Below are 13,088 nucleotides of genomic sequence, written 5' to 3'. Positions count from 1 at the left end.
GCCCAAGGCTGAAGGTGCACACAGTGGTTCTACGCACAAAACGTGGCATCATTACATGACACATTGCTTTCTCAAGAAATAGTTTGAAACCCCAGGCACAGGGAAATTGACATGATTGTTGTGTGAAAAATGCACATTTGCTGTTTCAGGAGAAAAATCACATGAAAATTGCCTGTGCCCCTTTTTACAACTATACCCACAGAGACCACCTGTGGCGTGCAGCAGACTTTAACCTGGCCTACAGGTGGCTATACACTGGCCAATAACAGCAGCAAGTGGTTTGAGCTGCCATCTTATAGGCCGGTGTATGGGGCCCTCAGACATCCTGCCCAACCGATATATGACTAAAAACCAGGCAGATGTCAATTGGGCAGGTTTAAAAATCCCATCAGGGCAAGGACACATTAGCGTTTTAATACGGCCCTCTTTCTGGTGGCCTGCATGCCTTTAGTGTTATCCAATTGTTCAGATCATTCTGATATCGGACACCCCAAGGTGGGCATAGCAGTGATCCATTTGTTTGTCGACCTTGCCAGACAAGCAAATCTGCACGTGTATGGCCGCCTTATTGCTAGTGCCATACCGGCTGTTTCACTCAGGCCAGGTTCTGAACATGAAATAGCTGGCACCAATCATACGAAAGTGACTTCCATTGTAGGTCCCCCAAGGCTATCGTCCGGTACACAATACATGGGCAGATTTTTTTGTTGGCCAACCAAATTTTCTAACCTGCCCAATCTACTAAACGACCGATCGCCATGGTACGAAAATTCGGGGGACGTTAAAATTGCACAAAGACCGTGTGTGGGCTCTGAATTATCGATACATGTATGGCCAGCTTTACAGCTGGGATGAGGCAGGTGGACAATTGAGCCCCACATTGAAGGCAGCTCGTCGGGCTCGCTTGATCTGCAGAGTAAACTTGGCCTTTCCATTGTTCAGTTTAAAACAAATGGACTTGCCTTTTACAAACGAATTGTTGTATTATTTCTGGCTTTTTCCTTAGTATTTCTTTGAAAGCTTCTGTCTTCTGCATAAAATTAATTGTTCCATTTGATCCTCAACTGCCATGATTATTTTTTTGTGGATAGTTTAATTTTGCTTGCTCTGTCTCAGCCAAGCTTTCCTGTCTTACCCACTCTACTTCTTAATAGCAGGTGAGGCTTATTGTCACCCGTGTTACAGACAGGCATAAAAATGCCTGTAAAATCCCATCCATAGAATAGAATTGGAAATAATGTATTCTTGTCAGTAGAATCACATTGCAGAAAGGAGTATTTTTGCTATAAAGCAGTACTACTGGCAAGGACATGGTGATTCCAGTGCATTTTGTTGCCTGGCCAAAAGGCAGTTTTACCCTTTGGTAAGTATAGATATTCATTTTACGTAAAGGGTTGTTGATTGGGAGTATAGCTCTTAGTATGTATCTGGAATTCTTTGTTAAGTAAAGGACTTATCGGTAGTTCTTACCCAAATAACAGGAAATACAGTTCCGGTGCTTGCACATTCTGCATCCTTTATTTATATAACATACATGTCTAAGTGCTTTACACATACAAATTCCCTTAACTGAACCTAGTACGCTAGTACTGCAAGGCAGCATAGTGCTAGCTATTGTGTCTCCTTGGATTGCTAAAAACAATATTTTGCTATTGCATTATCCATCAACAGTAGACAGTCACTTCCTGTGTCCTCTGAGCAGTAAACATGCACACCTTTGCATTCATTTCTTAGCTAAGACACAGAACAAACATACTTAGGGGTGGGTCATCTTTAAGTTACCTCTTAGAATGTTATAGAATGGCCAGTTCTTAGCAACTTTTTATTTGTCCTTCAATTTTTTAATTTACTGTTTTTGAATTATTTGCCTTTCTCTTTTGACTCTCTCCAGCTTTTAGAAGGGGGTCACTGACCCCAGCAGCAAAAGAAAATTGCTCTCTAAGTTACTTTTTATTACTTATCTTTCTATTTCAGACCCACGCTTATTCATTTTGACCCTAGAAACCATATAGCTGATAAAATTCCAATCTGGAGAGTTGCTGAATAAATAAAATAATTAATAATGAATAATTTAAAAAGCCACAAATAATAAAAAAATGAACAATCACAAGTTGTTTCCATATAGCACTCTCTACAACATGCTAAAAGTTAATTTAAAGGTGAAATGGTCTAAATGGGGTGCTACAGAATCCAGTATCGGCATCACTGTTTATTACTGACTTGAAGCATTAGCAGCGGGGACAAGCACAATGTTTTCCTATATTAAAAGCAATGAAAATTGCCTCTTTGAATTCAGGACGGTTTATTTTTCCCTTTGTGGCAAAGCAGAGAATCTTCAGATTTTTATTTTTGGCCTACTCAAGATCAGTTATTCCCTGGAAACAGCGGTGGGCTAAGCCTTAGGCAACCCGGGCAGCCACCCCGTCCCCCGCGTGTACGTGTATGAATGACCGCACATGTGGACATTACGGGGGGGATGGAGTGTGCGGTGGGAAGCGCTGGCGCAGCTGATAGTGCTGACTAGGGGTAGGCAGAAGAGGTACCTACCTAGCGCTCCCCCGTCAGGTGCTTCTGCCAACCCCTAGTTCAGGCCGTGGTAGGAAGGATTTATTTGGACAAAAGGTGGGCATGGATTTTCTATTATATTGATCTTTTGAAAGTGCTAAAAAGAAAAGTTATCTTAAAGTTCTGCAATAAGACTTTAGAGGTTTTGGTGCTTCCATTGAAGCTGAAGGCCACAAGGTATCACGTAGCACTTCCTCTCCCCATTCCGTACGGGTGCATCTGCCCACAGAAACAGACAAGCAATATGTTCTCTGATGTTTATTGCTACTTGCCATTTGTAGACAAAAGCCTCGCCATTCAATATTTATTAGTCTGCAGAGCAAAGCATTAAGCACTTGGGCAAAAACTGCTGCATTTTTTATGATCTTTGCCTTTCCTTTTACATCATTTCAGGAGAGAGGGAGATTGTTATTGGACTGTGTTAAAAGCAAGAACCCACGTGTAGGCTTTTTACCTGAACGATACAACAAGATAAAATGGAGCAGAGAGTACAAGTCACTTGTGCTTCGCTTTGAAATATTATAAGCATTTAAATACTGTATATTTAAATATGGTATACTTTCACTTTATTTTTATATAGTCAGCAAAAACAAACAGGCCCTTTTTATTACCAGCCTGGACTCAAGTGCAAGAGCCCCTTAGTGCATTGGATGAACAATTCGGTGTAAGGTGCAGAGCATAGTGCTGTGGGGACAGACAGATGGTAGTTCTGTGCAGAAAGCCAAATATTTTACTTTTAATTAGTTAGTTGTCTGACTTGGGATGGCATCACCCGACAAGTCACCAATCTCTTTCTGTTAATTCAGGCAGCAGTGTAATTATGGGGGGAATATATTAATTGGTTGTGCCACTGTGGCCTGAATGCTCGGGGTTTTCCGTATAATAGATCTTTCAGGGGGGTCAAGTACAAGGTACTGTTTTATTATTACAGAGAAAAAGAAATAAAATTTTCAATATTTGAATTATTTGACTGAAGTGGAGTCTACGGGAGATGGACTTTCCGTAATTAAGAGCTTTCTGGGTAACTGGTTTCCAAATAACAGATGACATAATGTATTACTGTTCCCCTTTATGTAGTGCTGCTATGTAATGCTGTGATTTGCAGGGTTCACCATTAAGTCAGCAGAGTTTACAGTCTAATTTATATCAGATTATAGAAACCCTAGGTTACAATTTTGTATGGGAAACACCCAAAAACCCCTAAAATATTCTGCTGGGTAGCCCAGCAATTTCTAGATTTACCAGTTAATCTGCCTGTATGTTTTTGGGGTATGGATTAAATAGGCAGCAGGTTTCATGTGTATGTTTCAAATCAATTTTCTCTTTTACAATCAATTCATATTTCATACACAGAAATCCCATTAACCGACTGGTATTTACGAGCCGTGGTTGTCAGGCAAATTGCTCAGCTTTAGAAGAGAAGTTGATTCCCTAATTTGGCTGCTAATGGCATGATTGCAGGTTGACTAAGGTGCTTATTAAATGTAGAGACCTGTCATTTTGCCTCTGATTATAGCTGTTCCTTGTTAGCTTTGACAAGTTCTGAGTAAACTTGTGTTGGTTTTATCCACTGTACTTACAGCTTGTAACTGAGCTATGATTCTGTACAAAGCAAGCCTTTTTCTGCCTAGATCTGCTCTGAACGCTACTTCTGCTTGTGCCTTAGGTTCCAAGACAGGAAAACTTTGGGAGCAGAGGAAGAGTGTAATTCCTCAGTCTGACTCGCACCCAACCTGAACCCACACTGGGTGCCCAAATTTCACCCCTAACGTCTCTGTCCTAAGGGTAAACCCGCAGGTTGTGGGTCAGCCCAAACATCACTAATTCACATATCCATTTCATTATACTATACATTTTTACAAATACCAGTAATTTGGTGTTGTACAAAGCAGGGTGTTTTTATAGCCCCTAGGTTATTACAAAACATAAAGCACCCCATCTCTCCTGGCACCTCAAACGTCACCACATTCAGTGCAAATTGGGATAGCAACAAAACTGTTCAATATGTGGCCCTTTGGAAAAAGACTTTTCTACATGCATGTTGTTGTATGATACCATCCCCACAAGTCTAATAATTTGCCTTTTTCTTTCTCTTTCAGATAACTATAATATTTAAATCATTTCAAGACTGTACAGACCAGAAAGTGTATCAAGCCGTGACAGACGACCTGCCTGCAGCATTTGTGGATGGCACAACTAGCGGTGGTGATAGTGATTCCAAGTCCTTAAGAATTATAGAGCGAGTTGGGGGAAAGCATGTTGAAATGCATGCCAGATACATTGGCACCACAGTGATTGTGCGCCAGCTTGGAAATTATTTAACCCTAGCAATTCGCATGCCCGAAGAGTTGGCAATGGCATATGAGGAAAGCCAAGACTTACAACTGTGTGTTAATGGATGTCCAACAAGTGAACGTATTGATGAGGGGGGACATCTGCGATTACCTGTAACTGTTAGCAGCACACACGACGGGTCCACTGTTCAAACCGCCTCGCTGTACACACTGGAAAGCGCAAATGAGAAATGTCATGAAAAGATCCAGGTCAAGCACATCTATTTTCACTCCTGTGTTTTTGACTTGCTCACCACTGGGGATGCAAACTTTACAGCAGCTGCTTTCAGTGCTTGGGAGGACGTGGAGACATTACACCCCAGGAAGGAACGCTGGCAAATCTTCCCGAACAAGGCCGGTTGCGCCAACACACACGCTTTGCCTGCTCTTGTGTTTGGCCTTGCAGGCTTGCTGTCGCTTTTTTTGTAGGAATTTTCATGTCTTTAAACAAAATGTAAAATATATATTGTTATAATATATTGAGCGAAAGATAGGATCTTATATGTATATACCGTGTATATGAAGGGAGGTTTGTCTTGGGATACCCATGAGACTGTATATATTGTTTGTTTCTATTTACCTTGGATGTAGTATTACTTTTTTTACTTTTTCGGTTTTTGAGATGTTCTATGTTCCTTTATTGGGACTTATTAGAAAGCACTTTATTTTTTATAAAATATTTATGTGTGTATACAGTTTAAAAAAACAAAAAAAAAGTAAGGAAGGAAGCCGCTAAACCAGGAATAGACACGCATCAGAGGCCCAGTGTACCTGATATCATTGCAGTTTTGCCGCATATGGAGCACCAATGGTATCCTTTACCTCAGCCTAGCATATGTACTTTTGTGTGTATGTATATGTAGTTCTACATCTTGATATTGAAGCTCCAAAGCAGCATTCAAAGGGCTCTACATAGTTGTCCCAAAGGCAAAACAGGAGTCTACACAGTTTTCAAGGCAGGGTTTCCTAATTTAGGAAGAAATGGGGCTTCTTGTTACTAAGGGGCAAAACATAATCTGCCATCACAGCATCACTCAGAAGGGCAATCCCCAACCTCACTGCCCTCAGCATAACAAAAACCCCTATGCTGCTTCAAATGAAAGTTCCGTTCCTCTAATCTAAAGGGGGAGCCTCTGGTGCGCTGATCCTTTTTATGGAAAAAAGAACCCCCCCTATCTGCCTATAATCCCCTCTAATGTACTTGTACTGAGTAATCATGTCCCCTCAGAAGCACCTTTTTTTTCCAGAGAAAACAACCCCAACCGTGACAGTCTAACCTCATAGTTTAACCCTTCCATATCCTTTACCAGTTTAGTTGCAGTTTCTGCACTCTCTCCAGCTCATTAATATCATTCTTAAGGACTGGAGCCCGAAACTGCACTGCATACTCAAGGTGAGGCCTTACCACAGACCCATAAAGAGGCAAAATTGTGTTTTCGTCCCTTGACTGGCCTTTTTTATACAAGACAGCATTTTATTTGCTTTAGTAGCCACTGAATGACACTGCCTGGTATTAGACAACTTGTTATCTACAAAAATCCTTCTCAATTAAGGATACCCCCAACACACTACTATTTCGTGTATAACAAAGGGCATAGCATTGGTCCAATTAGAAAATATTCCATTTACCACCACTCTTTGTAATCTATCCTTCAGCCAGTTCTCTATCCCAAGTACAAATATTATGTTTCAGGCCAATATTCCTCAATTATATCATTAACTTTCTGTGCGGTACTGTATCAAACGCTTCAGCAAAGTCCAAGTAGATGACATCCACTGGCATCCCAGTGTTGAGGTTTCTGCTCACCTTCTCATAAAAGGCAGCTAAATTAGTGGCAAGATCTGTTGGGTATAAAACCATGCTGGCACAAACTTATAGTATGGTGATTTGCAACGTATTTAAGTACCCTCTCCCTTATTATCTCTTTCAAAAGATTTCCGACTACTGATGGCAGACTAACAGGCCAGTAGTTTTCAGGCTGAGAACGGGATCCCTTATTGAATAACGGCACCACATTAGCAATTGGCCAGTCTGTCAGCACCATGTCAGACCTCAACGAATCCTGAAAAATTAACAGGTTTGGAAATCACGGCGCCAAGCTCATTTAGTACCCTTTAGTACATGTTCAAGTCTTTTTTTGAATTTCCTCCAGAGTGACCCATGCATCAGTAGTTATATGACTAGAATTGGGTCTGTTAAAAAGGAAACCTTTATTAGCTGGCTCCTCAGTTGTGTAGACAGATAAAAAGTCTTTATATAAAAAAAAAAAATTAGAAACAGAAACAAATTCATGTTACTCTATTACAGTTTGTTGGGTTTCTCTTCCAGGCATTCCCATATTTTTTAGCTTTATGGATAATAGGTTTCCATATAATGGATCCTGTATTTGTAAATATTTACCATCCACCTTATTGTAGCAGTTAGTGTAAGGAAAGGCTTTACCGAATACCAGAGAATATGATGATGCACAAACTGGGTGGATCCTGGAGCTTCTGTGTTTTCCATGCTCCCAGGCATGTGTATGTATGTGTGTGTGTGTATTTATTATATATATGTATATATATAATGTTTGTATACATACACATATATATATAATATGCACTGACCCCTATTTGTCTCTAGATACACACCTATACATATACTATATTACCCATGGCCCATTGCGTTTGTTGACTTTTTGGATTGCTGAAGTTTTAGAAATAGTTCTTTTTCCTAGTTAATGGCATTAGTTTTGCCATGATGATAATCCAATGAAGTGGAATTCTTCTACAGAATACAGTGAGCATTTTCACATTGTTTCTTTTCCTTTCACATCTGTAAATGAAGAGAGAAACGTTCCCCTCTGAGCTTTAACTGCTTCTGTTAAACCAGTCCTGGTTTAAAATAGTTCAGTGTATCCCATCCATTTTGTGTTAGGTGCAGCATTGCTCCTCTGTAAAATAGTCTTTACCATAGAACAGAACATTATCATTCATTATAAATAATTTTACCTCTAAGTTATTGGTGGGCAATCCGAGGCTTGATATTGTTGCAGCCCCCAATAGCCTTTGGCCGTGAATGAGATCCAGCCAGTTATAGTTTCACATCATCGGGAAGGGCTTCAGGTGCCTTATTGATGGCCTGCTTAAACCAAAGGCAGGTTGTGGATTTAGGAAGCTGGCAAGGGATACCATTGTCAGTCCCTGAGGTTGGGCAGCAGATTGAAACAACTAAGTAAATGAGATGCTTCCACTTGGAATCCCCATACTTTCTAATTAGAGAAAAGCAAGGAAAGGAAAGAGCCAGCCAGTAAAATCCCAAGCGTTCCCACAAGGGAGCGACAGGCAAGCAGTTCTGTTCCAGTACTTCAGTGCTGCTTAGAATTGTTTTCTCCCTTTCTTGGCCCTGATGTGGGATTTGAGAGAATGTTATTTGCACATGTTCCTGAAGGCTGCCGAGGCTAAAAGAGCTTTAGATAATGCCAAACATATGGATGGTTAGAAGCCGGTGGAAACTCTCATGGGAGAGTTAAAAGTCGGAGGGAATTTGCTTAAAATGGCTGCCTCTTTTCATGCTTGGAGAAACCCACAATGTGTCTTTGCAGAAACGTTTAGATGTGGTCTCTAGATATGCCAATATGTGTTTGTATCCGAGTGTGAGACTGTGCAGTGTGTAAATAGTTTAACTTATTATACTACAAGAATAAAGTTGAGTACCCTGAAGGAAAATGTCTGAAATGTTCTGTAATGTTGCCTTCCGCTGTCTGCATGACTAATTGCTACAAATTGTCACAAGCAGTCCTACCAGGTATAGTACCCCCGTGTGTGTCACTTATTCCCTCACTTATACTCTTCTATCAAGGAAATAGTGGGTTGGCAGCAGCAGAACAATGCACATGGCTCCATTCATTTCCCAGCAGTAACTGCTGCTATCACTTGGTAGGGAAGCTTCCCCAAAGCACTTATTAGCAAAAGGAAAGAAAATAACATTTTAAGCAACTTTTCAGTAGACATGGTCATTTAAAATCATTAGTGGTCTTAGGGTTATTTGTAAAAGTAATTGCTCTTTAAAGCAGTATCTGTCTGCTGGTTCTGATTCGTGAAACAGCGTTGCTTAAGGAGTTACTTCTGTTTCATTGTTTCAAGGGTCAGATTGATGTTTATTACTAAATTGTTTAGAATTATTATGCAAAAAACAGGTCTTAGTAGGAGATCCCTATAACAGAGAGATTCCCATAGGAACATTAGCAATGCTACTTGGAAGTTCTCGCTCAGTAGGAGCCTGTGCTCCTGTAGTAATTAGCTCTGTCACAAGTTGATGTATGTATAGGAATTATTTTGCATTTAGCAATCTTTATATTTTATGGCAGAAGATAAGGAATCCCTGAACCCAATCTATTTCAGAACTGCCAATGATGAACTTTATTGTGTTTATATGGCTTTCAGTCTTGGAGCAATGGGTGGGGATACAGTGGCTTCCTCAGATAGCAGTAATCCAACATACAATTCCCATTAAAGGCAAAGTACCCCCCCCCCCCCTTGACACAAGCTCATTCAGTTGAGACTATGTATAACCGCTACATAGACACTGTCTGATATTTCTAAAATAAATGTGTATTTTACACAGACATACATGATTCCACAGATTGAAAGGAAACAAAGATGTGCTCACTGGGGCTGTTTTCCCACCCTGTTAGGATCGCGGCGTAACGCAACCCCTCCCTTATCTTGTTCCATTGAGAAGCATGCATTCTGAGAATTCAAGTCCAGTTGCTTTCTATAGTGGGTTGTGCACAGATTCTCTGGAATACTGAGAGAAATTGGGCTAAGCCCTTTCTCTCACACATTCTAGATATATTTTTGCATTTTGGGAAGAAACGGAAAGCTTGTTTCAATTGCAGCTGATCCTGACCAATCCATTATCATCTTTCATTTGTCTCAGACCAGTAAAACTAACAGGTTGTGGGATGCTAGGTTAGCCCTAGTTACTATGCAACCCTTAGTCGTCCTACTCACCTTCCCCTCTTCTGCTGCTCTGAGATGAAATGGCAAAATCATACCAACTGTTTTATAATGTGTGGTTTAACCTAACAATTTGATTTTGGTTGGCAGGATGATTACAATGCCTAGTATTTTGTTTATGTAACCTGTACAGACTAGCACCAGTAGAACATGGGTTACACTGGACTTACCCAGAATTAACCTTTGCTAAGGGGAAGAGGAAGGTGAGGGTGCTCAGCAACTACACATCTCTTACTAATGTACAGAAGATAAGGACAAGCACAAGAGGTTCTTGCAACTAAAACAAAAAGGGGTTATTCAACAGCACAAGGTTTATTCACAGTACACAACTTCTCTAAGGTAAAGTGGTCAAGGCCTATTAAATTACAGTGTGTATCACACACTACACTCCCTTGAGTAAATGCTTGGCAGGAATCTCACTTCAACTCTATACCCTCTAGTGGACTTGGATCACCTCCAGCGGAATCACCAGAGAAATTCTCAAACTGATTACCCATGCACTATCCCTACACTAACATCTGGGAAAGTACCTCCAATCTATCCTCCTATGTTGGAGCTCAGAAATGCTATTTCTATCTGACACACTATTAGAGTGCACTATGACAGGAGCTAGACCTCCCACTATCTAATGGCTAATTTACTGGGCCATATTCCCCAACATCTCCAAGAGCAACACTCCCTTGGGGCATTCCTTTTCCTGAAGCCTAGGTCCCAGGCTCTCAGCAACATCTGTCCTGTTCCTCAGGTGGAGACCATGGGGGCGTATTTATTAACATAGGAGACAAATATCACTGGTGATGTTGCCCATAGCAACCAATCAGCCATTAGATTTGATTGCTCACCTACAAGTTAATCATTATTTATTAACACTGAAGACAAACATCTCCAAGGCGGAAGTGCCACTTATTTCCCAGCACTATATCAAAGTGTGACAGAAAGTAGTCACCAACGGATGGGCCAGTGTCATACCTATGCAAATGAACTAGCTTTGACAGGCCCTTCTGCCTAGTAGCTAAGGGAACTAATCCTGTAGGGATTTAAAGCTACAGGCGCTATCAATCCCATGGGTCCCTACATTTATCTGACCCCATCTACTCACTACATATATATTATAGCACATTCAAATACATATGATACATACTACCATAAGCACAAGAAAAAAACAGTAAGGGAGGGGATACCTTGGCCAAAATGAGAATGCCCCGACATTTTAGTGAAAAGCCTTTCTCAAGGGGAATTCCTTGAGTATCTGCAAAAAACCTATAGTTATGTGAGGCTGCAATCATATTGTTGTTGTTACTTTTTATAATTATCTTTCTGTTTAGCCCTCTCCTATTTATCTTCCAGTACCTCATTCAAAGTATAATGCTGTAGGAGCTGAGCGGAATTGGGGAGGGCTTGAGCTGCCTCCATTTTGTATGTAAATCTAGTCCTGCTTGTACTGTTTGGCTGAAACATCTGCCTAGCATCTGTGTAGCACCACAAGGGCTGGTGTTACACATTAGCTGACAAAATGGTTAGTTTGCAACAATGTAGAAGCCTGCAGTCGGCCCATTTGAGCCAGAATCAGAACATAAGCACAGCTGGACCCTGCAGCTCTTCTTGCTGTGTTGCTGGGTGACAAAGGTCTCAATTTTTACCTTATTAATAGGAACCAAAGCAAAAAGAAACCTGAAATGTGGATGTTGCCTGTTTTTGTATGTCAGTGTCAGTGTCAGTGGGGCTATAAACCAAACATGTAGTGAATAAGAATAATGCAGTTAGAAACTGAGGAAAATTTGTCTGTTTGTTAATAACTTCATACAGAACCAAACCCAGGGTTCAATCATACACTATGACTGTGGCTGTGGGAGAGCAGGTATAGTAGGGAGAGATGGTGCCTATAGTAGCAGTGGGATAATAGCCTCTGGGAAGGGTCTGTGGCTGTGGGATAGCAGGTATAGTAGGGAGAGATGGTGCCTATAGTAGCAGTGGGGGGATAATAGCCTCTGGGAAGGGTCTGTGGCTGTGGGATAGCAGGTATAGTAGGGAGAGATGGTGCCTATAGTAGCAGTGGGATAATAGCCTCTGGGAAGGGACTGTGGCTGTGGGATAGCAGGTATAGTAGGGAGAGATGGTGCCTATAGTAGCAGTGGGATAATAGCCTCTGGGAAGGGACTGTGGCTGTGGGATAGCAGGTATAGTAGGGAGAGATGGTGCCTATAGTAGCAGTGGGGGGATAATTGCCTCTGGGAAGGGACTGTGGCTGTGGGATAGCAGATATAGTAGGGAGAGATGGTGCCTATAGTAGCAGTGGGATAGCAGGTAGAGTAGGGAGAGATGGTGCCTATAATAGCAGTGGGATAATTGCCTCTGGGAAGGGACTATGGTTGTGGGATAGCAGGTATAGTAGGGAGAGATGGTGCCTATAGTAGCAGTGAGATAATAGCCTCTGGGAAGGGACTGGGGCTGTGGGATAGCAGGTATAGTAGGGAGAGATGGTGCCTATAGTAGCAGTGGGGGGGATAATAGCCTCTGGGAAGGGACTGGGGCTGTGGGACAGCAGGAATAGTAGGGAGAGATGGTGCCTATAGTAGCAGTGGGGGGATAATAGCCTCTGGGAAGGGACTGTGGCTGTGGGATAGCAGGTATAGTAGGGAGAGATGGTGCCTATAGTAGCAGTGGGGGGATAATTGCCTCTGGGAAGGGACTGGGGCTGTGGGATAGCAGGTATAGTAGGGAGAGATGGTGCCTATAGTAGCAGTGGGATAATTGCCTCTGGGAAGGGACTGTGGCTGTGGGATAGCAGATAGGCAGTAGCAGTGGGGATTATAGTCTCTGAAGAGCTGCTGAAATCAAAATGATATTGCCCAAGCTGCAGCCCTTTTTTCTTGTTAAATGACAACACCCAAACTCATTTGCAGTCTAAGCCCCATACATAAATTAGGTATTTCCCCCATAGATAAAAGTTCCTTTGCAAAATCTGTTTAGCTGTGGGGCTCACAACTACTTTTTATGAAAGATGTTGCCTTAGAACACTGTCAGGCAAGCGAGAGGTTAAAGCCCTTGTCTGCATCACTGCTTTGGTGAGTGGATATTTAAAAAAATGACAGCAGACAGGTTTTCCGAAGGGCATAGATGAATTGATTGCAGATGTGTTTTCAAAGGTGGGGGAGGGAACATACTGGAATAGGACTCAGCTGCAGGATT

The 13,088-nt window shown here is 41.6% G+C and overlaps 1 protein-coding gene across 1 annotated transcript in view; it reads left to right on the top strand.

The window, feature by feature from the left end:
- rgmb (repulsive guidance molecule BMP co-receptor b) overlaps positions 1-5,614 on the top strand; it is a 29,335-nt gene extending 23,721 nt beyond the window's left edge. The window contains exon 3 of the mRNA NM_203619.1: positions 4,665-5,614. Within this exon, the coding sequence (NP_988950.1) occupies positions 4,665-5,327 (663 nt within the window). The 3' untranslated portion in view covers positions 5,328-5,614. The remainder of the gene's footprint in view (positions 1-4,664) is intronic.
- Positions 5,615-13,088: the final 7,474 nt, after the last annotated feature.

This window comes from Xenopus tropicalis, chromosome 1 (genome assembly GCF_000004195.4).
Source record: "Xenopus tropicalis strain Nigerian chromosome 1, UCB_Xtro_10.0, whole genome shotgun sequence".
NCBI classification, from domain to species: Eukaryota; Metazoa; Chordata; class Amphibia; order Anura; family Pipidae; genus Xenopus; species Xenopus tropicalis.
This window is presented reverse-complemented; position numbering and strand designations above follow the sequence as displayed.